The 25826-nt window shown below is 40.3% G+C and overlaps 1 protein-coding gene across 1 annotated transcript in view; it reads right to left on the bottom strand.

Moving 5' to 3' along the window:
• The window catches only part of agtpbp1 (ATP/GTP binding protein 1), a 172684-nt gene that overhangs the window by 42212 nt on the left and 104646 nt on the right, over positions 1-25826 (bottom strand). The window contains 7 exon segments of the mRNA XM_034170437.1: positions 11153-11297; positions 15043-15130; positions 16161-16309; positions 16570-16659; positions 18047-18130; positions 18557-19296; positions 24698-24814. Coding sequence (XP_034026328.1) covers positions 11153-11297; positions 15043-15130; positions 16161-16309; positions 16570-16659; positions 18047-18130; positions 18557-19296; positions 24698-24814 — 1413 coding nt within the window.

Here is a 25826-nt window from a genome sequence, read left to right as displayed (position 1 = left end):
TTACCCCACTGTATGTATGTAGTAAGTAAAGTGTGATGCTTGCTTTCTGTGAACTGCGAAAATAAGGGCTCCAGCGAGTAGGCCGTGATCTAATAATATATAAGGCTGATCGTGTGTGTGTTCGTGCGCATACGTTTTCAACCAAAGGGCCCCAGTGACCTCCGCCATAGTGCCCCCAGTCACCATAGCAAGTTTGGTGTCCATTGCTTAATTACTGTGGCTGTGCATAGCAGAGCAGGTTGTGATCTAATATATAAGGCTGAAAGTGTGTGTGTGTGTTCATGTACGTATGCTTTCAACCTAAGGACCCCAGTGACCTCCCTTTGGTGCCTCCAGTCACCATAGCCAGTTTGGTGTTGATTGCTTAATTACTGTGGCTGTGCATAGCAGAGCAGGTCGTGATCTCATATATAAGGCTGACCGTGTGTGTGTGTGTGTGTGGGTGTGGGTGTTTGTGTGTATATTTGTGTACGTATGCTTTCAACCTAAGGGCCCCAGTGACCTCCCCCTTGGTGCCTCCAGTTACCATACCAAGTTTGGTGTAGATTGGATCATTACTGTGACTGTGCATAGTGAACACATACACACGCACGAACGGTCAGCTTTTTTATATACTAGATTATCTACAGTTCCCTGTTCAAGTTCAACCCTGTTGTCAACATTTTTGTTGTTGCAAAATGAATGTTTATTAAACCACGTGTGGTCATTTAAACACTGGTCCTATAATGTAATTATTACTATTCCAGCAAAAAAAAAAAAGATTCAAAAATTCTATATTCCCAGTTCCTAAAACAAAGATTGGTTACTTTCAGAAAAAAACACGATGTGAAAACAGAACCTCGTGGTCTGAATGCCTGTGCTTGCAAATTTTCATTCTGTGGTATTTTATAGGTTACTGATAAAATAATTTATATATTGAATAAAAATATAATAAACAATACAATCAATAGGTAATACGTATAACTGAGTTTCAGGACTTCCAGAATAATCAGATCAGAAGGGCCTTTATTGTTATTGTAACGACATACATACAACAAAATTTATCCTCTGCATTTAACCCATCCTAATTACAGTTAAAAACAATCCAACCACTAGGAGCGGTGCAGCCACAGTCCAGCACCCAGGGACCAACTGCAGATGTAGAGACACTGGCATAGTCAGGGACAGAGAAAGGAGCAGACCCTAAATAATCATGTTTCTGTCTGTGGGAGGGAACCGAAGTACCCAGAGGAAGCTCATGTAGACACTGGGAGAACATGTAAACTCAAAACAGAAAGGACCAGGCAGGATGCGATGCCAGGACTTTCTTGCTGTGAGGAATGAATGCTAGCCACTGTGCTGCTGTAATAAAATATGAATGTTTCAGAGCACAGTATTTATCAGCAATCACAAATGAAGTTTACATTGTTTGTTTACATTGTGCCCTGATCCAGAACTCTGCTGAAACTGACCTCTCGCGTAAGTCACGGACCACAAGATGGTGCAAAATTCACAACTGAGAAACAGAGAATTATGATTATTATTTTACTATTACTTTTATTTTGTCATTTGATTTTTTAAATGGACCACAACGGAAATAAGTGCTCTCAATTTCTTGTCATCCATGTATTTTTAATGTATTTACAATTCTAAATGCACTTACATTAGTCCAAAATGTAATTTGCAACATTAGCTAATATTCATAGCTTCTCCAAAACTACAAGTCCTATCAGTGTTCCGTTTTGGTGCCGTTCATCCTTGACCCAAAATACATAAGCATGCCAAACAGCAAATGTCAGCAATGCTCTGTTTGTCCCTGATCGAAGTTGCACCTACGCACAGCTGCTGTAAGCAGGTGCTTTGAATTTGACAAACAAAGACAGTGGCTGAAGACATTAAAACCACAACACATTTCACTCATGGTATCAACATGAAACTTAAGTCACTCTGGTAAGAGCAACATGAGACTTAACTAAACTGACTAAACCAATTTTGCTACAAAACAATAAATCACTAATACTAACAACACTGTTAAACTAACATAAACTACAATAACATTTAAAACCTCAAAACCCAGAACTCCCATGGTGCATTGCAGCACAGCATCGATTGTTTACTGGTTAGCTAAAATTACTAATTTCTCCAAAAATATTTGTCCTATCAACTTTTTGTTTTCAAGCCCATTATTGTATTGATTGCTGTTATCACATCTGACCAGTAGGGTGCGCTCTTAGTACATTCCCAAAAAATGTGATAATGTCCTGCTGAAATAATCCCACATTTTCTCCAACATTGGGCCTTTTCAGGGTCATTACATTATCTACTTTTAATACTAGGGGTAACAAAAAATCAGACCATGTTTTTCCATGCAAATTCCCTCCACAAACCTGAGCTTGAGGTAATGAGCACAGCATTGCATATATTTAACCAGTTATCATCCGTTATTATAATTTTAGCTTCTTTTCCCATGTAATTTTAACGTGTGTTGTATTAAGATTTCTCCTCGTTTGTAAACAGGAGTACAATCTGGATATCTGTTTCTTTGGGGCGTTTCCTTTGCATGAGTTGAGAAGGATCTTAATGAGGCCTGTTTCCTCCTCTTCTAAGAACCTTATATTTTTATTGTAATGGTGTCTTAACTGGAGGTATCTAAAAAATCTTGTTTTGCAAATTATAGATTTTTTGAAGTTGCAGGAAGTCTTTCAATACATCTGATTTTACATTAGTTTATTTTTTTTTATCTTTCTACAATAAAGTTGCTTTGTTCTTTGTTATTTTTTCTGTTCAGTAAAGTGTGTTTTAGCACTCTGTAAAGTGCTATATAAATATAATGAATTATTATTAGTAGTATTATAATAAGGTGCTGAGAGCTGCAAAGAGCTCTGTATACAGTCCTCTTTTAGGGCTTTTAGCTGGAAAAATTCTGTAAATATGGTTCGGGGCGGGAATGTCATGTTCTAGTGTGAATTTGACAATTTACATTTACATTACATTTTATTTTGTTCTCTCTCTGCTTTGTACAGCCTTGGAACACTCTCTTTCTCTCTCTGACCTGATATAATGTATATTATATATAGGATTTATATATATATTACCATTGTCTGACATCTAACTTTTGTGTGTGTGTGTATATATATATCTTCTTCTTTGTCTTTCGGCTGTTCCTGTGGGGTCGCCACAGCAGATCAATCGTTTCCATCTCACCCTGTCCTCTGTATCTTCCTCTGTCACACCAACCATCTGCATGTCCTCCCTCAGCACAACCATAAGCCTCCTCTTTGGCCTACCTCTTCTCCTCCTGCCTGGTGGTTCCATCCTCAGCATCCTTCTCCCTACACACCCTGGGTCTTAGGGCTAGGTATTGTTAAGAACCTCACGATTTGATTTTGATTCTTTAGGTTTCGATTCGATTTCGATTCAATTCAATATGATTTAAATTCTTCAATGTCAATTCAGTAAGAAGTAGAAGTACACAAATAATTAAGAGTAACGGTTGGCAATTTTTTAATATTTATTTTCATGCCCATAACACATGTGGTATGTTACTTCACATCTTTGGGCAATAAAACATCTGAAAATAAAACATTAGCAGCATCATAATAGCTCACTTGTACATATGTAGTACAAAAGTAAAAAACATGACAGTTCTGTATCAAAATGAAAAAGTAAAGTGCCGTTAAATAAAATATCTTTCCTCCTGGACATTGTGATATACCTCACAACATCTGAAAATAAAACATTAGCAGCACCATAATAGCTCACCTGTGCATATACAGAACAAAAGTAAAAAAACATGACAGTTCTGTATCAAAATGAAAAGTAAAGTGCATGTAAACTGTCTTACATCTTGGAAATTGTGATATACCTCAACAACATTTTTTGAATAACATCTGAACCATTGAACCATGTCCCTTCATTTCTGGTCACATATTAAGTGTGCACATGTAGATTTTTGTTAAGGAAAAACAGCTGGTCTACATGTTCAGGCTTCAACGCACTTCTCTGGGCCGTGACAATGTCACCAGCTGTTGAGAAGATTCTCTCAGCTGGTACACTAGTTCCAGGGATACAGAGGTATCGTTTGGCTTGGCATGACAACAGGAGGAATTCCCCCTCATGTTCCTTCCACCAGTGGAGTGGATTGGTGGAGAGTGGCAGTGGTTTTACCTCTTTATACCTCATCGCCTCATCTAATGCCTTGTCATCTGCAGTGGACACTGCTACTTGGGTATATGTGTTCCCCAGGAGATCAGCCAGAGCACAAGAGTCCCTTGCTTTCTTTGATGGGGGCACAGGGTCATCAGCTGGCTCTGCCTGCTGCTCCAGCACCTGAACTGTATCACTGTCTGCTGCACTTATTGGCCCACTCTGTTGAAAAGATAAATGAATCACATTAGTAAAGAAGACCTTTAGAATTCTGTGATTATATGTGGGAGTGTACAATGGAGGCAAAATTGTTTTACTAAAATTTTGCCAGTGAGTGTTTAAATAATTACAGACTGAGACTGACTGCATTCCATGAGAAAACACAATACAAATATTCAGTGTGCACACAGTCTGAATCTTCATTCAATATACAGTTGTACTTACAGAGCTTTTATCAGTTGCCAGTTCCTCAGTGAGAGTGATGAGTTTGGTGAAGACATTCTTCTGCTCATCATCTGACAGAAAAGGCAGGGCCTTAAAGCGAGGATCCAGAACTGAGGCTATGGACAGGTCATCTTTCAGGCCTGTGTACCTTGAAATAAATTAAATAAATTCACATTAGGGTAAATCGTTTTGTCACATGATGATGAAATTCTTATTTCATTCTTACAATGTCATAATGATTGCGTTTGTAGAACAAATACCTTTTCTGGAGATCCTGACGCACAGCAGACTTCATCTCCTTCACCATCACAGAGTCATCGGGGGCTGGTTGCATCTCCTCCATAAGTCTTGCTCTTAGGGGTGCGATGACAGACAGTGTTGGGGTACCTTCTTGAGACATCACTAAGGTGGCTTCCTTCAGTGGCTTCAGGGCCTCTGCAACATTCTCTACTGCAGTTATGTCTGCTTCAGTAAGGGTGCACAGATCTTTTTCTTGTTTTTGTACTTCAGGGGCAAGAAGTGCAGCAGAGACAGCTGGTTGTTGCTCCAAAAATCTCTCCAACATGTCTAATGCGCTATTCCAATGCGTAGGTACATCAGTTATTAGTTTGTGCTGTGGGAGGTCCAGCAACTGCTGTTTCTTCTTAAGTGCATTACAGGCTAAGGTGCTCCGGTGAAAAAAAGTGGAGATGCGTCTCACTCTACCAAGAAGCCGTGCTGCAGCTGGGTTTTTAAGAGCAGCCTGTGAAGCCAAATTGAGTACATGGGCAAAGCAGCCTACATGCAGTGATGACTCCATGAGACTGACAGCAAGTAGCATGTTAGCGGCATTGTCTGTGACAATTGCCAGTACTTTATCAGTTAAACCCCATTCAGGTATTGCCTCTGTCAACAAGTTCGCCATATTGCTCCGTGTGGCTTCCGTGCAGGGCTCGGGTCTGCAGAACATGTGACACTAATTCTCATTCATTAGAAATGAAATGAGAAGTGATAGTTACGTATGGGTCTGTCGCTCTAGAAGTCCAACCATCACACGTAAGAGCCACTCTCTCTGCCGACTTCATGTCGCCAAAACCTCTGTCTTCACCTCTGTGTACAGCTTTGGGATGGCGACCTCTGTCATGCGTTTTCGTGTTGGTATAGCGTATCGTGGTTCAAGTGTGTGTACCATCTTCTGAAAACCTTCATTTTCCATGACGCTGTACGGTCGAAGGTCCTTGCAAATGAAGACAGCCACGGACTCAGTTATCTTCTGTGCGAGGACAGAGCTGGACGCTAGTTTGCAGACAAAAGCTTTGTCGAGTTGCGTCTGTTTTGAATCAAGAGGTTTAGCCGCGGGTTGTTGCAGAGCATCCGCATGGTGTCGGGTTAAGTGATTCCGCAAGTTTGTTGTGTTACTGTTGTACTTTAATTCTGCCTGGCACAACTTACACACCACCCTACTTTTGTCTATTTCTTGTGTTCCAGATTTACACAATTATCCAAAATGAGTCCAAACGTCTGATCTTAAATTGCCTGCTTTCGTCGCCATATTGTTGTTGTTTGGTTGCGTGCAGCTTCCGTCCGTAAAACGTGAATGTTGCGCAGAGGCCCCCCATTGGCCAGGAGGTGAATCGATTCAGAGAGTTTGCATAATTGATATTGAATTAGGGGGCGGAACATTACGATGCATCGATTTTTCGATATTTTTACCCACCCCTACTGGGTCCCTCCTCTGCACATGTCCAAACCATCTCAATCTTGCCTCTCTGACTTTATTTCCAAACCATCCCACCTGGGCTGTCCCTCTGATATGTTGATTCCTAATCTTGTCCATTCTTGTCACTCCCAAAGAGAATCTCAACATCTTCAGCTTTGCCACCTCCAGCTCTGCCTCCTGTCTTTTTGTTAGTGCCACCGTCTCTAAGCCGTACAACATAGCTGGTCTCACGACTGTCTTGTAAACTTTCCCCTTCACTCTTGCTGATATTCTTCGGTCACAAATCACTCCTGCCACCTTTCTCCACCCACTCCACCCTGCCTGCACTCTCTTCTTCACCTCTCTACCACACTCTCCATTACTTTGAACAGCTGACCCCAAATATTTAAACTCATCTACTTTCACCACTTCTACTCCTTGTAACTGCACTATTCCACTGGGCTCCCTCTCATTCACACACATGTACTCAGTCTTGCTTCTACTGACTTTCATTCCCCTTCTCTCCAGAGCATATCTCCACCTCTCCAGACTAGACTCAACTTGTTCTCTACTCTCACTACAGATCACAATGTCATCTGCAAACATCATAGTCCATAGGGACTCCTGTCTGATCTCATCCGTCAACCTGTCCATAACCACTGCAAACAAGAAAGGACTCAGAGCTGATCCTTGGTGTAATCCCACCTCCACCCTGCATGAGTCTGTCATTCCGACTGTGCGTCTCACCGCTGTCACACTATTCTTGTACATGTCCTGCACTACCCTAACATACCTCTCTGCCACTCCAAACTTCCTCATACAATACCACAGCTCTTCTCTTGGCACCCTATCATAAGCTTTTTCTAAGTCCACAAACACACAATGTAATTCTTTCTGGCCTTCTCTGTACTTCTCCAACAGTGTTCTCAGAGCAAACATTGCATCTGTAGTGCCCTTTCTCGGCATGAAACCATACTGCCTCCACTGGAATGTCATGTGGAACATATGCCTTTCCACTCTTCATCCTCTTCATAGCAGCCCTCACTTCTTCCTTACTAATCTTTTGTACTTCCTGATTTACTCTCACCACATCATCCAGCCTTTTCTCTCGCTCATTTTCTTTATTCATCAGCTCTTCAAAATATTCCCTCCACCTTCTCAGCAGACAGTCCTCACTTGTCAGCACATTACCATGTGCATCTTTTACCACCCTAACCTGCTGCACATCCTTTCCAACTCTGTCCTTTTGTCTGGCCAATCGGTACAAGTCCTTTTCTCCTTCCTTACTATTCAACTTTTTGTACAGCTCGCAATATGCCTTTTCCTTCACTTTTGCCACTTCTCTTTTTGCCTTACACCGCATCTCCTTGTACTCCTGTCTACTTTCTTCATCTCTCCGACTATCCCAAAACTTTTTTGCCAACCTCTTTCTCCTTATGCTTTCCTGGACCTCTTCATTCCACGACCAAGTCTCCTTGTCTTCCTTTCACTGTCCAGATGTCATACCCAGTACTGTCCTAGCTGTCTCCCTCACCACATCTGCAGTACTTTTCCAGTTGTCCAAAATTGCTTCCCCTCCAACCAGTGCTTCTCTCACCTACTCGCTAAATTTCACACAACAGTCTTCCTCCTTCAGCTTCCACCATCTGATCCTTTGTTGAGCTCTCACTCTCTTCTTCTTCTTTACCTCTAAAGTCATCCTACAAACAACCATCCTATGCTGTCTAACGACACTCTCTCCTGCCACCACCTTACAGTTTCTGATTTCGTTTAGCTTGCATCTCCTATAAAGAATGTAGTCTACCTGTGTGCACCTTCCTCCACTCTTATATGTTTACCCTGTGCTCCTCCCTTTTCTTAAAGTAGGTATTCACCACAGCCATTTCCATCCTTTTTGCAAAATCAACTACCATCTGTCCTTCCCCATTCCTATCCTTGATACCATGTCTGCCCATTACTTCCTCATCACCTCTGTTCCCTTCACCAACATGCCCACTGAAGTCCGCTCCTATCACCACTCTTTCATGCTTGGGCACACTCTCCACCACGTCATCTAACACACTCCAGAAATCTTCTTTCTCCTTCATCTCACAACCTACCTGTGGGGCATATGCACTGGTGATATACATCATTACCCCTTCAATTTCCAACTTCACACTCATCGCCCTGTCAGACACTTGCTTAACCTCCAACACACTTTTAACATACTCTTCCTTTAAAATGACCCCAACACCATTTCTCTTCCTGTCCTCACCATGGTACAACAACTTGTACCCACCGCCAATGCTCCTGCTCTTACTTCCCTTCCACTTGGTCTCTTACACACACAATATGTCTACCTTTCTCCTCTCCATCATATCAGCCAGCTCTCTCCCTTTACCAGTCATACTACCTACATTCAAAGTCCCCACTCTCATTTCCACCCTTCCAGTTTTCTTCTTCTCCTGCTGTTTGTGGAAACGTTCACTTCCTCTTCTTCGTCGTCTTCGCCCAGCAGAAGCCCAATTTCCACCGGCACCCTGTTGGGCAAAAGCACCGGTGGCGGACGTTGTTAACCCGGGCCGCGACCGATCCGGTACGGAAATTTGATTCTTAAGTCTGCATAGTTGGGTTGGCTTGTTTTACACCAGATGCCCTTCCTGACGCAACCCTCCTCATTTATCCGGGCTTGGGACCGGCACTCAGAATGTACTGGCTGCACACCCCATGTGGCTGAGTTTTAAATATATATATATATATATATATATATATATATTCATTTTCTCTGATGAGCAGCTGATCTGCTCTGTGTAAGCCTGATCCCGTCAGATCTCAGAAGCTAAGCAGTGCGGGACCTGGTTAGCACTTGGATGAGAGACATCTTTGGAACAGCAGCGGCTGTGTGTGTTTCTCCAGGTAATGCTGGAGTTGCGTCAGGAAGAGCATCCGGCGTAAAACCTGTGCCAAATATCAATGCGGATCTGGTTGTATCCGCTGCGGCAACCCCGAACACAAAAAAACAGGAGCAGCCGAATGGACAACCATTTTCATTTTCTCTGATATATAACATATCTATTATGTTATGTTTTATATAGAAATATAATGTTTTCATTAGTCAGCATTTTGTTCATACACACACACACAGCCTAATCATATATTGTCTCTTCAAATTACTAAAATAGTTGACTTCACTGCCATTATCTGCTTCTCAATCATATATTAGTGTGCGTATATATGTATAATGTATGTGTTTACAGTGTTTGCAAAATACCTCTCTACAGTCTCGGCTATATCAGAACATTCTATTACTGTTAATCCCACTATGAACACTAAAAAATGACACATGGTGTCTAACCAGATCCTTACTCTGGATGGCATTACCCTGACCTCTAGTAATACTGTGAGGAATCTTGGAGTCATTTTTGATCAGGATATGTCATTCAAAGCGCATATTAAACAAATATGTAGGACTGCTTTTTTGCATTTACGCAATATCTCTAAAATCAGAAAGGTCTTGTCTCAGAGTGATGCTGAAAAACTAATTCATGCATTTATTTCCTCTAGGCTGGACTATTGTAATTCATTATTATCAGGTTGTCCTAAAAGTTCCCTAAAAAGCCTTCAGTTAATTCAAAATGCTGCAGCTAGAGTACTGACGGGGACTAGAAGGAGAGAGCATATCTCACCCATATTGGCCTCTCTTCATTGGCTTCCTGTTAATTCTAGAATAGAATTTAAAATTCTTCTTCTTACTTATAAGGTTCTGAATAATCAGGTCCCATCTTATCTTAGGGACCTCGTAGTACCATATCACCCCAATAGAGCGCTTCGCTCTCAGACTGCAGGCTTACTTGTAGTTCCTAGGGTTTGTAAGAGTAGAATGGGAGGCAGAGCCTTCAGCTTTCAGGCTCCTCTCCTGTGGAACCAGCTCCCAATTCAGATCAGGGAGACAGACACCCTCTCTACTTTTAAGATTAGGCTTAAAACTTTCCTTTTTGCTAAAGCTTATAGTTAGGGCTGGATCAGGTGACCCGGAACCATCCCTTAGTTATGCTGCTATAGACGTAGACTGCTGGGGGGTTCCCATGATGCACTGTTTCTTTCTCTTTTTGCTCTGTATGCACCACTCTGCATTTAATCATTAGTGATCGATCTCTGCTCCCCTCCACAGCATGTCTTTTTCCTGGTTCTCTCCCTCAGCCCCAACCAGTCCCAGCAGAAGACTGCCCCTCCCTGAGCCTGGTTCTGCTGGAGGTTTCTTCCTGTTAAAAGGGAGTTTTTCCTTCCCACTGTAGCCAAGTGCTTGCTCACAGGGGGTCGTTTTGACCGTTGGGGTTTTACATAATTATTGTATGGCCTTGCCTTACAATATAAAGCGCCTTGGGGCAACTGTTTGTTGTGATTTGGCGCTATATAAAAAAAATTGATTGATTGATTGATTAAAATACACCAAACCATTTGTCCTGTATCATAGCTACATGTATGACGTTTGCAGAAAAAAAAAATCAGTTTAGTATTCAGAAAGTTATGATGGATTAAATGTGCTGCACCTGCCAAACAGCACTGAGTGGAGCGGGCCGGATGACCGGTCTAAGATGGCGGCCCCAGCGCTTGTCAGCGCTAATAGGCAGCAACGGTTGATGCGGCATCTCCTCTTTATAATGTCTATGCCCTCCTCCCATACATGCACACTCAAGCACTAGCATAACAACTGAACAGTCAGTGCCGTAGTATAACAGGGTATTATTCTGTAGTAAGTATGTGACCATTAAAGTTTTCACAGAAGCAAACTAATGACAAACAGAAAATATTGTAGATTGTGGATAAAATAGCAGTAAGAAATTGACTATAAACCTGAAGGAAGTTACATATGATTTATAGCTAATGTTCTTCACACTACAGCAAACAGTGGTACTGTAATACTACCTTAAGAGTAGAGTACGTATATGGGTAGTGATATGCAAAGTAGCAGACATCATCCTTATGGCTGAAGTTCGTGCTGAAAGTCAGTGTATAATAAGACTTCCCCTTCTGACCGCCAGTTGCCATGGAACTCCGAGCAAAGTGGTTCCTATACAAAGGAGGAACATTTAAGAAGCAAATGTTGTGCAACATGGGACACACACAAAACATTTCACATTTTTATAATTCTTTCCCTCCCAAGAGAAGTCTACAAAATCTTAGTATTAAGTGCATTCACATTAGTATTGTTACATACTCTCATCACATGGTTAAAATGCTTGTCAAGGTAGCACATTAAAGCTTGCAGCCTATATGGCGCACATGAGCAATGCCTAAAGATGAGGGGCGGCATGTTAATTGCCACAAAATCTGATCTGTCCCCATGTGGACTTCAGGGAAGAAGAGCATCATCTGTCATCACCTCATACTGGACCTTTAAAGACTTTGCATGCACGTTGTTTAACAGACAAAAGCATAAAAAAGTGTGCAATTTCTGATTCATCATTGTCTTTTGACATCATATTAGAGGGGTGTCTCTTCCATGTGCATGACATTGCAATAATAAAATCCATCATGTCCTTAGCTCATGTCAAAACACTGATTAAGTATTTGTTTCTCTCATAATTCATTCCTATCATGTATTATTTTCTGGTTCACCACATAAGAGCATAAAATACAGTTGTGGTTGCAAATTTATATACACTCATCATGGGCATGAATGTCATGGCAATTTGGGGCTTTAAAGATGTCTTTGAACTGTTCTTTTGTCAGAGTGAAATGACTGCACAACATACATTATTCATTCATTCATGTTCTATACCCACTTACTCCAATTAAGGGTCAAGGGAACGTACATCATTAATGACATGAAAAAACAAGAATTGGATGCAAAAGTTTGCATTTATTTTGAATGTTCTCGAATCCACACAAGGTCTAAATTATACATATAGGCTCAAATATATACATACTCTCCCACTCATATTTGGTTAAATATCCCTTAGCAAGCTGCACCTCGACCAGATGCTTTTGGTGGCTATCAACAAGCTTCCAGCATAATTCTGGCTGGATATTTGACCACTCTTCTTGGCAAAATTGGTAGACTTCATCTGAACTGGTTTGTTTCCTGGCATGGACCCAGCTTTTAAACATAGCCCACAAATTTTCAATACAGTTTAGGTCGGGGCTTTGGGAGAACATTCCAGAAGGTTAATGTTAGTGTGTTTTATCCAACCTATAACCGGTTTTGATGTGTGTTTGGGATGATTGTCCTGTTGAAATACCCAACTGTGGCCAAGTTTCAATCATCTCGCTGTTGATCTGGAGTGACCTTGAAGAATTTGGAGGTAGTCCTCCTTCTTCATTATACTGAAAACCTAACCTGTTGTGGTTTTAACAAAGTCAAAATTTAACCCAAAATGCAGGCACCAAGGAAGCAGATGGTAAATTGCAAACAAGGCGATTTAATGTTCCACAAAATGACCAAAACAGTCCAAACAAGTGACATGGAGGAACAAGGGTACAGAGTCCAAACACAAACTTGCCAAAGGGTTCCAGTCACAGAGTATACCAGGAAAACTTCAATACACAAAAAAAATAAATACAGCAGCAACATGAGGTGATAAATAATTCTCAGGGTACTTACAAATGCAGGAGGAAACAATGTGAGACCACCAATGTAAAGGAACCAGTAAAAACACAGGGGCAAACTCAGACTTAAATACACACTGGAGTGATGACACAAACTGAAGACAGATGATGGAAAAATAATCAACCCAGCTGGGGAAGAAAACACAGGAAGAAGTTAACTCAACAAACAAGAACAGTCAGATCACAAAAAAAAAAAAAAAAAAAAACCCAGGATGACAAACTATATTTAATAAAGATACAAAAACCATGATGAATGAATGAATGTATTCATTCTTATTACTGGGGTCAAACTAATTCCAGGAATAAGACAGCACAACAAAGGAAACCAAATTGCAGACAGTGACAAAATAGCCAAAGACAACCATGGACACAAAGCTCACATGGACCTAGAAACAGACACACCAGGAATGGTCACTAAGGGGAGTCAAAGGACAAGGACCAAAATGGAAACAAAACCCCAAATGCAAAACCAACGGCAGAGACAATGGGGAGGAAGAGGAACAACCCACAAGGAGGACACACACAAGTGAAAGACACAGAAGGACACACGTTGAACACAGACAGGGATGCGGACAGCAGACAATGAACACAAGTGAACCAACAGAAACAAGACAGAGAACTAAATACAATCCCATAAACATAAAACACAAACATGACCAACAAATGCACACACACAACATAGCTATTATTCTTTCAAACATACCTCTTGCCATTGCGGCCAAACAGCTCAATCTTTGTCTCGCCTGACCATAAAACATTTCTCCAGAAGGCATTTGACTTGTTCATGTGGGCAGCTACAAATTTCAGTCTGGCTTGAAGGTGTCGATTCTGGAGTAGTGGCTCCTTTCTTGGTTAGCACACTCTCAGTCCATGGCAATGTAAAACTCGCTTCACTGTGGACAGTGATGCTGGTGTTTCAGCAGTTTGCAATAGTGGCAGGCCTGAGCCTTGGTGGTTCCTGGGTTGTTAATGAACATCCTAACAAATTTCCTCTCATCTGTGGGTGGCAGTCTGGGTCTTCTTCCAGATTCTGGCAAAGTGGTGACACAGCCAAATAACTTCTACTTTCATACAGTTGTTGAACTGATGATCTTGGAAGCTGCAGTTGTTTAGAAATGGCTCCAAGAGACCTTCTGAACTTATTTAAATCTACAGTTCTCCTTCTTAGACCTCCCTGAGTTCTTTGGACTTTCCCATTGTTCTGAGAGTATGAGTGCTGTCAAACACATCATTTTTATGTTGGCAAAGAGAAATGTCCAGTTGTAGGCTATCATGATAATGAAGGAGGAGTGATCAGGCCTTGGCCTTGTCACATTAAAAGACACTGTGGAACCTTTAGCATCACTTAATAAAAGATTTAAGTGAATGTACGTTTGTATATATTTGAGCCTGTATGTATAATTTTAACCCTGTGTAGATTAGAGTAGATGCAAAATAAATTCAAACTTGTGTACCCAATTCAAATTTTTTAAGTCATTAATGGTGTATGCTTGTATAATCAATCCACACTGGCAAAAGAACAGTTCAAAGACATCATTAAAAGGGCAAAATTACCGTGACATTCATGCCCATGATGAGTGTATGTAAACTTTGGACCACAACTGTATCTTCAGATGACTCAACAACTGTCATACTTAACAAGAACTTCGAAATTTTAACACATCTCAGCTGCATTATCCTCCCTTTTGTGAATGTGAGAGCAGATTTTATGTTGTTGATATATAACATGGTGAATGGTATCCTCATGGAATTTTTCAATCTTTATGTGCTTCCCTGTGGCCTGTCTCAGGACGAACACCTAGTCTGTGTGTCAAAAGCTGATAAGTCGGCAGGCTGTTGAGCTTACTTGTTATGCTTCTATGTCATAAAATAACCTGCAGATGTTAGATGGTCAAATTCAGTAGAACATTTTAAATCTGAGCTAAAACACACTTTTGTCTGTTGCATATAATTATAATACAAGCCTAATTTATTTTCTTAAAATTGTGTAGGTTATATTATTGGTGTATACACATTTACTTTTTGTTCCTACGTCTGCTTATTTTCTTTGTACTTTTAGCTAATTTTGTGTTTTTAAGATTTGTGTTTTAATGGCTTTTGATGTTGAAAAGCCCACCAAGTTGTCCACTTAAAAGTGGGATGTAAATAATTTTTTTGTTGTTTTATTATGACCCTCAACACATAATCATATGATGCATTATACCTACTTGTAGTAACATATATCTGTTCCAGTTCTGACCCAGTGAGGTCTGCCATTGATCGCCTCCTGCACAGAGTACATCAGCACTTGCATGCCTTCACACCACCATCCAAACAGGCACACAAGACACAGGGAAGACAATTAACTTGATGCGGAGAAAGTATGCTAATGGTATATGCTCAACCCGATGAGTGTTCTAGCTCATGTCGGTATCAGGATACTGACCTTATACAGACCCACTCGAAGTCAAAAGGCATCCATTTCAAAACTGCCTGCATGCCCTCCATCCCCACCTTAGTGCTCATTTTAATAATGAAATACAAAGTGGGCATGATATTTAAATTAAATTGGCTCAAGTTGTGGCTCTTACAATAGATAAAAACATTAGAAGTCTTGATTAATGTATTTTATTTTGCTTTGCTTCAACAAATTTCTGTTCTGAACATGCAAATAAAACAACTAGATCCAACAAATGTTTAATTTCAAAAGACCTGCACCCCTACAGTGCTGTGGATTTACAAGAAAACCGACTATCTAAATGTATCTCACGGCAAGCCTTGCAGATTTTAAATATTGGGGGAAACACCACAAACCTTCAATCATTCAACAAGTGTATTTTGTCAGGTAATGATAACATTCGTTATTTCAGATGTGTGAAACACGATATTGACTGAAATGGTAATCGGAAATAATCAGCTTTTTATTCAAAAAACTAAAATGTTTAAACTGAAATGAGACAAATATATTCAGTTCCTTTTTCTTTTTTTTACTAAAACTAGACTAAAATTAACAGACCCAGTCAACTAACACATGACTAAAAATAATATGTGAATGACTAAATATGACAAACTAAGAAGGACATTTGACATACAACTAAGACTATGACTAAATAAAAAAAAAACAACAGGTGAGAAAATTCGCACTACCCCAACTCCAACTACAAACAAACAAACAAACAAACAAAAACTTCATAGAGATGAAAAGTAAAACAAAAGTGAACCAATATTTCCATAGGTCTGTCAGATATTTGCAAGCCACAGAGGAGGCTGTATTTGTTCTCCTTTTCAAAAATGGATCTTTGGTTGTTTTGTTGTTGTTACATGTTAATATTGCTGTACATCTCACCGTAGTTGAATTGGCTGTTGGACTTCTCACAGTTGATCATGTTGAAGCGGTAGGTAGTTCCAGTACGCATACCGCTCACCTCAAAGTAGAACCATTGGTGGTAGTGATTACTGTTGATGTCTGAGTTTAGGAGAAGGTCATACTCATACCTGGACAAACACCATTCCATGAATGGCAAGTGTGAAGTCGAACATTATAAGGCAATACAAATGGAAGCCTACAAATGGAAGCCAACACAGTGCTCACTTTTCAAATTACTTTGGTCAAATTAGAAAATAAGTAATCGGTAAGTAATAGGCTGGAATGGGTAAGAAAACTATGACTACCCCCCTTTTGAATGTTGCATTGCATTATGTTTTAATCAATGAAACTTGAAAACATGAAAGGTATGTCAACAAAAAATACTCACTTCCTGACTTGAACTGCCTTCCTGAGGTTGCCAGACTCAAACTGAGAATTGAACTTTAGAGACTCGCCATCGTCTTTGATTACAGGGCAGCTGAAACAATAAAATTAAAGTACACAAGAGGTAATTCAATTCAATGTATTTATTCAGAAACAAATTACAACAAAAGTCACCCCAAGGTACTTCACAAGGGTAAGGTCTAACCTTACCAACCCCTTTGAGCAGGCATGTAGGAAACAATGGAAAGGAAAAAACCTCCCTCTGACATTTTTGAGGAAGAAACCTTAAGCCGACCAAACTCAGATAGTGGAGCAGAAAACTGTAACAATTGTTAATTTCTGGAAACAAGCACCAAAATTGGCATGCATATTCCTTAAACATTACTCTTTTGAAGAAAAAAAAGAAAAAAAAACAAAAACAAAAACTGAGTATTCAGTTGAATTTTCAATAGGCGGCCAGGTAGGGGTCAATTGAAGAAGTACACAAGGGTCAAAATTTAAAAATGTTCCAATCATATTGAAAACTATACCACATCATTTATCTGAACATAAACACTCCAAAAAGGTATAGGTTGGACTATCTATGAGTGAACGTTAAGCAGTTTGGGGTAAAAACATTACGAATGGTGACAAAGGTCAATTTCAGTTTGTACAGGGCTTCGAAGTTAAAGTTGCTCCAATTTTGGTAATAAAAGTGGCACAAATGAATGGTTGAACTAATAGGATTAATTAATTTTGACTGTTAAATGCTTGGTCTGCAAGGTAAAGGTCAAACAATGTCGATGTCCATTGGATTCTATAGCATGTGACATATGTTACCCTGTAACGTGATAACTAAGCATGACACATGGTGCAAACTATTCCTTTTAAAAACCCTATTAACTCAACCAATAATTTGTACCACTTTTTACAATATTTGGAGCAACTTTAACTTCTGACCCCTGTACAAACTAAAGCTGACCTTTGTTACCATTCTTGCTGCTTTTACCCCATAACTCCATAACATTCAGTCATAGATAGCCCAAACTACGCCTTTCTGGAATATGTATGTTCAGACAAATAATGTAATAATGTAAATAATATAGCTTTCAATATGATTGGAACATTTTTAAATTTCGACCCCTGTGTAATTCTTAAATTGACCCCTACCTGGCCGCCTATTGAAAATTCAAGTGGATACTCAGTTTTTTCAAAAGAGTAATGTTTAACGAGTATTTGTGCCAACTTTGGTGTTTGTATCACCATTTGAAGGATTCCTCTGTAAATATTCTGTTATCTGCTGCACTAAGACTGCTTTGGCCCGTAACAATAGCAAAGTGAACAACATAGAATTGTCAAACATTCAAAGCCTAAATAAATAAATAATATTCTTGACAAGCTTTATGAATGTCTCAAAATTTCTCAGAAATAAAATATATTTTGTTAATGAAGGAGGACCTCAACGAAGATAAAATAGTTTACAATCAGTGGAAGGAACTCACTTGGGTATGTCCAGGTCATAAACTACTTTGTCCAAAACATCATTGGGATGAATTAATCTCTCGATATCCTGGAATATCTTAGACCTGTAATAGTAAAAGCGCACAGACAATCCAAATTCAACACAGATGACTGAAAAAAGAATACAATGCATTGAACCATTTTTCAAAGAACTTATTTAAATAATTCAACAAAGCTTTTTCATCCAACCTTCACCTTTCATACTACACTGTGTAAACATATGTGGTTCACATTCTGTGATCAAGGGATACTAAATGATTAGGAAATAAGAGGTGCCAAGCAATACTTTAAAATGTGGCAATATATAACTGATTCAGACGCTTTCACATATAGTACCTGCACAATTTCCATTGATAGCATCAAAAGTTTAACTCACACCCCTCTTCCCCCAAGATCCAATTCCCTCAAATGCAAGCCCCCCCCAAAAAAGAAATTTATCAAACAGGATAAATTATTCTATCAGAACAGCAGAAATGTTATAAATGCCTCACCTCTGTACACCATAAACCCTCTCGAGAAGGGGCTCACTAAATGTTGGTGCTACATGGCCAAAGTAGTCTGGGTAAGCCACTTCAGCATACTGTGGTACTGAATGAGTTCCCTTCACCATCTCCACATAGAGGTCAGGGTCATGCAACGGGAGAAGTAGGGCTGTGTCTGGTACCTCCAGAAAGGTTCCTTCCCCTCCCTCATCTTCACCGCCCTCTGAACCACAGTCTGAACCCCGTGCACTGCCACCTCCTCCTCCAAAACGGCATGTACCAATGCTCCCCAAGAGGAGAGGAGACTGTATGTGTCTTGCAGCTGTGACTGGAGCTCTTTCTTGTTTAACTTCTCTTTCTGCTTTGTCTGCATTCAGAGGGTCCTCCTCTTCTAGAGAGACACACTGCAACACGTGTGCTAGTTCCTGTTCCATATTTCTGCTGTGGGAGGACATACATTGATCTAAGGGAGGAATGTGGTGTTCTTTTGTGTCTTGGTCCTTGTTGAGGTGAATATTTCCCAGGTCTAGAGGTGGCAGAGGAGTAGAGAGAGGTGAAGTGGAGGAGGGAGGAGGCTGGGTGCACTGCTCTTTGGTATGGCTGAAATCACGCTGTGTAAAGAGTATAGGGACATGCTTTGGGGACAGGGCTTGAACTGTGGGCACTATGATTGGCTGAGCTGAGGCTGATGCTGGGAAGTACAATGACGATGTAGTAGATGCGGCCTTAGAGCTCTCAAAGTTATACACCTGTAGGAATAAAATATATTGATAACGTGACCAGCTGTCATTGTAAAATTTCTAAATGTACAGTCAGGTATGTAGGATCTGGACAGAGACACTTTTTTTTGTAATTTTGCCTCTACACCACCACAATGGACTTTAAATGAAACAATCAAGATGTGATTGAAGTGCAGATTTTCATAGAATTTAATAACTATCACATTAATCATTTAAGAATTACAGCCACTTTTACACATTGTCCCTTCATTTTCAGAGGCCATAGGTAATAGGACAAACTAACAATTATGAACTTAAGGATTATTGTTAATAATTGGAGTAGTCAAATGAACAATTCTGTTACTAATTTAACCTTTACTGAGATCAAGACCTCTTTTGCAAGGAAGACCTGGACAGTTACAAAGTTTCCAGTTTACCTAACCTGCATGTCTTCAAATGCGGGAGAAAGCCAGAGCACCCAGAGGAAACCCTCGCAAACACGGGGAGAACATGCAAACTCCACACAGAAAGGGAATCGAACCCATGACCTTCTTGCTGTGAGGCAACACTGCTAACCACTAAGCCACTGTGCTGACTAAAAAAAAAAACATAATTATGTCTGCCAAGGGTGTAATAAAGTCATCGATATCTGTTAGCAGGCTTACGTCAAAACTACTGAATAGATGGATGTTTCGGAGGTGATTCAGATTCAGATTCTGGATCAAGTTTAATTTATATAGGCTTTGAAGGATTACATCAAAACTACTGCATGGATTTTGACAAAATTTTCAACACGGATGCATATTAGGCCACGGAAGAATCCATTAAATATTGGAGGTGATCTGGATCTGGATCCGAATTCTGGATCAAGATTCACTTTATATAGGCTTTGAAGGATTACGTCAAAACTGCTTCAAGGATTCTCACAAAATTTGCATCACAGATACATATTAGGCCAAGGAAGACTCCATTAAATTTTGGAGGTGATCTGTATCCAAATCCGGATTCTGGATCAAGATTCAATTTGTACAGTTTTTGAAAGACTGTCAAAACTTCTTCATGGATTCTCAACAAATTTTTACCACAGATAGACATTAGGGCATGGAAGACTCCATTAAATTTTGGAGGTGATCCGGTGATTTCTGGATCAAGATTTCACTTTACACAGGCTTTGGAGGATTACGACAAAACTACTTCAGGGATTCTCAAAAAATTTGCATCACAGATAGATATTAGGGCATGGAAGACTCCATTAAATTTTGGACGTGATCCAGATACGGATTGGCGGACGTCGGAAATCTCTGATTGCTCTTGTTGTCTCATATGACTGCAGGTTTACAAAAAAGAATGTAAACATTTCAGAGAAAATTAATGATTGTTTTAATTATTCAAATGGTTTCATGTTTTTTGTTCTTTTTTTATAGCAGTCGTGAGCAACAATGTACCATGAAGAGCCAAGCCTGTGCAAGTTTTATTTGCAACCAATCACCTTAGCAGATGGTTTTACTGATGAGGACTTAGAAGTGTATATTTTCTGTGAAATGAAATGGTAAATGAGCCGATTGTTCACAATGAATAAATAATTATGAAAACATTGGCGTATTGGATTTTTTTTGTGCCGTCAGTCATAAGACATTAAAGGTATAATACCACTAAGTTTTTTAAGATTTACGGCATAAAAATATATATATTTTTTGGCACCACTATAATTTTATTTAGTAGCCTTTAAACACAGGATTCATAATATGACATTCACAATATGATCAGAATTTGCATTGCCAAGGGAAAAAAGTTCCCCTGAAGGGGAAAATTTCAAAAGAACAGACTACCATGAATTACTTATGGCAGCGACCCATAGTGTCTATGGAGGCGACATCATAGATCACATGGGGGCTTCTCCCGACTTGAGGGATGCTGGGAGGTACACAGTGACAGCCAATCAGAGCAAAGAGGCACAGTGATGTCTGCTGGCTGGTCTCTCTCTGGTTGCTAATTCAACATGGCGGAAAACACTCAGAAACGGTTGCATTTTGGTGTAAAGCTAGCGTTTCTCACATATTATGTAATAGTAAAAAATAAACACTTCTAAATCTAAAAATGCTGTTGTTGTAACCAGATAACTCCTCTGAAGTGATTTACAAGACATCTCACAGATGTAGTCGTACTGTTTCAGTTTCAAACACTAACTACCATCGACATTAATGCTTGTCTGATTGTCCGGGACAAAATGGCATTGGACAAGCAATAGCTCTAAATCATTGTCGACTGGACAAGTTGCATTTTTTTTGGTTTAAAACGTTCAAATTCTTTATTTTCATCACTCAGAACCAAAATACCTGACTGCTGCCTTTTTGTTTTCCTATTTACATCACGTCTTCTCTCGCATCTCGTGAGAAAGCGTCTTCGGTTTTTCCCGACAATCGGAAAACATGATATCACCGGGTTCTCCTAGACAATGGAACAACGGCGGCGCGCCATCAGTGTTATGACAGCGCCATCACACTCTGCCCTGCTCTCAGTTAGTTTTCTAAAATCCAGCCAGGCTGTTTGTGCTGAACTGCCCGCTCCGCCCCCCACAACGCTACACACTGTAAAAAGCAGCGAAGCAATTTTAAGAAATGATCATGTTCACCACACAGCCTCAGTGAAACAGTAAAGTGTGAAAAACTGATTCAGTTTTTAATCCATGATTTCATCATTAAAAGAGCAAATTTACTCCTTTACTTCTTCTAGAATTATTTTTTCATTTTCTTTTTATTATTGTTGTTTATGCACTAAAGACACCCGATCAAATTACTTGTATGTGAGAACTTACTTGGCAATCAATTTGATTCTGATTTGACAATCAAATCAGTCCAGACTTAGCTCTTGTTCAAACAAGACAATTAGGGGTTATATTGTTTTTTTTTTTTAAATAAGTATGCAATTCCACTCAAAAATGTTGAGAAAAAAAGGCTAAACTGTCAACATGACAGAAAAACTCTGCCTGGACTCTTACTGGACTAAAGGTATAGTGTGTCATTTTTAAAGAAGAGAGCAAATGCTATGTCCATCAAATATTAATGTGTTTTTAAACTTTTCAATGTTATTTATTTTCTTAACATAGACAGAAAAATACAAAAAAGAACTTTGATATTACAACATAAGTGTAATTTTTTATCTATTAGTCTATTATTCTTGCTTTCAATGCATCTAAAACCATTGAAATTTGAATTTTACCACCCACACAGGAGAGAAGCAATTTATGAAAAAGTGTAATTTCAGTACTTCCAGAGTAGCATGCCCCCAGACACCCCTAGTGCCTGCAGCGCTTGCTTGTCCGGACAACCAGCTTTTCCTATAGGACAAGTAAACTGCCAGGGTTACTTGTCCTATGGACAAGTACACTAAAAAGCTTAATGTCAATGTCAATGCCTGACAAAGAATGTGTGAACCTGGTTTGATTTCATGTTGAATGACGTGGACCCCAGACCTTGTCCCTCCTCCCGGGAATGTATTCAGCACCAGCCCACCTCAGCTCACACCTCAGCTTCCCCCTCCCTCCCCCCTCACTGTAACTCCAACTGAGGTGAGAGGCCAGATCCTGCAGCTGAAGCAGAGGAAAGCAGCAGGACCTGATGGGATCTCCCTGAGGCTGCTGAGGACCTGTGCAGATGAGCTCTGTGAGGTCCTCAGCTACATCTTCAACATGAGCCTCAGCCTGGAGGTGGTCCCCACCCCGTGGAAGACCTCCTGTGTGGTCCCGGTTCCCAAAACACCGCACGCCAAGGAACCGGCCCACTACAGACCAGTTGCCCTGACCTTCCACCTCATGAAGACCATGTAATGGCTCATCCTGTCTCACCTCCACACCGTGGTGAGCGACATCCTGGACCCACTGCAGTTCGCCTACAGGCCCAACATCGGGGTAGATGACGCTGTCATCTACCTACTGCAGCGAGTGCTCAACCACCTGGAGACCAGCAGGAGCGCTGTGAGAGTCATGTTCTTTGATTTCTCTAGCGCTTTCAACACCATCAGACCGGTGCTGCTGCGGGGGAAGAAGCTGGAGGACGCAGGTGTGGATGGACATCTCGCCGCCTGGACCATGGACTACCTCACTGACCACCCGCAGTGCGTGCGGCTGTCAGTCTGAGGTGGTAAGGTGCAGCACCGGGGGCCCCCCCCCCAGGCCTCTTCACCCTCTACACCTCAGACTTCACCTAGAACACAGAAAGCTGCCACCTCCAGAAGTTCTCTGATGACTCTGCCATTGTGGGTCGTGTGTCTCAGGGGAACGAGCTAGAGTACCGGTCGGTCATCACAGACTTCGTGGACAGGTGTGAGCGCAACCACTTGTGTCTCAACACCAGTAAGACGAAGGAGATGGTGATCGACTTCAGGGGGAAACCACCACCTCACCCACCGGTGAACATCCAGGGGGAGGACATAAAGACTGTGGACAGTTTTCATATACCTGGGTGTTCACCTCAACAGCAAACTGGACTGGACTCACAACACCGACACCCTGTACAAAAAAGGCCAGAGTCGCCTCCACATCCTGAGGAGACAGAGATCCTTTGGAGTGGGCAGGCCTCTGCTTAAGACCTTCTACAACTCTGTTGTAGCCTCAACTCTCCTCTATGCTGTCGTCTGTTGGGCCCCGGGCAGCACAGAGCGGGACAGAAAGAGACTGAATAAGCTGGTTAGGAAATCCAGCTCTGCCCTGGGCTGTCCTCTGGACTCTCTGGAGGAGGTGGCTGAGAGGAGGGTGTTAACCAAGTTCAAATCCATCATGGACAACTCCTCTCACCCTCTGCACCGGACTGTAGTGGAGCTGACCAGCTCATTCAGTGACAGACTGAGGCACCCTCAGTGCAAGAAGGAACAATACCGCAGGTCGTTCCTCCCTTCTGCTGTCAGACTGTACAATAACACTGTGAAATAACCACATGCAATAATATGTCCACAAATCCCATGCCATATTAATATGTCCACAAATCATGTGCAATAACAACCCGTTTACAAATCCCTGCACTAATGTCACCTTATCACATGCATATGTACTTATATATGTACGTACATATATATATATATATAGCGAGAGAGAGAGAGATAGATAGATAGATAGATGTATACATATTCTAGTTCTATCTCATTTTCTTATGTCTTGTACTGTTACAAGTATTATTATTATTGCTTATCCTTGCACACGAACATTTTCCTCTACTTGCACCCATCTTGTGTGGTTTTTAAGAGCTGACGTAACATGTGAATTTCTCCTCTGTGAGATCAATAAAGTTTTATCTTATCTTAACTAAACCATCTGCTGAGGAGCTCAGCTGAACAAAGCTGACCACTGCCACTCTCCTTCGTCAAAGAGGGAAAAATGTTCTCCAGCTATGCGAGTCCATATAAACATTGTTGATGCAGGAGTTGAGGTAATACAGACCTGAAAGTCTTCTGACAGTTCCAGGAAGAACCTTTCATAGACCATCAAATCCTCAAATGAACAGCAAAGGCTTTGTGTGGGATACAGCTTGTTCAGGTCTTTCTCTATGTCATCATTCTGACAGAAACAATACAGAGAGACAGAGGGAAGAAAAAGGCATACATTACTTCAACATGTTAAGAACATTTCCACATTCAGAAAAAGGAGTGCAGAAATAGGAGCAAAGACAAGGATAACCTTGTTGGTTCATCTAGAATCAACCTGAGCTGCAGCTTTTTACCTCTGCCAAAGAGGTAATGCTTTCACCGGTGCTTGTCTGTTTGTTAGTTTGTTTGACCATTAGCAGAATAACTAAACTAAACTAAGTAATGAATGGATTTCAATTAAGTCTGATGTTCCAGGAAATAACTGATTCAATGTTGGAGGTGATCTGGAATATACTCTGGAAGTGAGATCTAGAAGAATGTAAACCACATAGCAACATTCAGCTCAAACTCACACACCATTCAAGCAGAGGACGGAAAGTCATCTTGATATTAAAAGTGTGGTGTGAGTGTCGTTAGTGATTTTATTTAGTAGGTTAAATGTAAGTAAATATTATAATGTAAATACATTAAAAATACATGGATGACACAAGAAAGTGAAAGCACTTATTTCCATTGTAGTCCATTTAAAAATCAAATGACAAAATAGAAGTAAAAATAAAATAAGATTAATAATGTGTATGTGATAACATGAACCAAAACAATTTATACATACATTAAGACAGTAAATTAACATTAAGAAATTCCATAATTAACAGGAAATAAAAAGGGTCGAGTTCCTCTTTTAAAAACTGTTGAGGTCTAAGGTTCTAAAAACATTCTGGGATCACACACCATTCCAACTCATTATACAAGCTTTGCTTAATTTATTACAACCCTTCAAAAAAGTTTTCCCACCGCCAAAGAATGGAGCGGTCTGTAATTTTTAATCATAGGTACATTTCAACTGTGAGAGAAACAATCTAAAAATAAATAAATAAATAAATGACACTGTCTGTATTATTTTTAAATAATTAATTTGCTTTTTTTGTATGAATTAAGTATTTGATCACCTACCAACCAGAAAGAATTCTGGCTCTCACACA

This window comes from Thalassophryne amazonica, chromosome 5 (assembly GCF_902500255.1).
Source record: "Thalassophryne amazonica chromosome 5, fThaAma1.1, whole genome shotgun sequence".
NCBI classification, from domain to species: Eukaryota; Metazoa; Chordata; class Actinopteri; order Batrachoidiformes; family Batrachoididae; genus Thalassophryne; species Thalassophryne amazonica.
The sequence above is the reverse complement of the archived record's forward strand: the minus strand, read 5'-3'. Positions and strand labels throughout refer to the sequence as shown.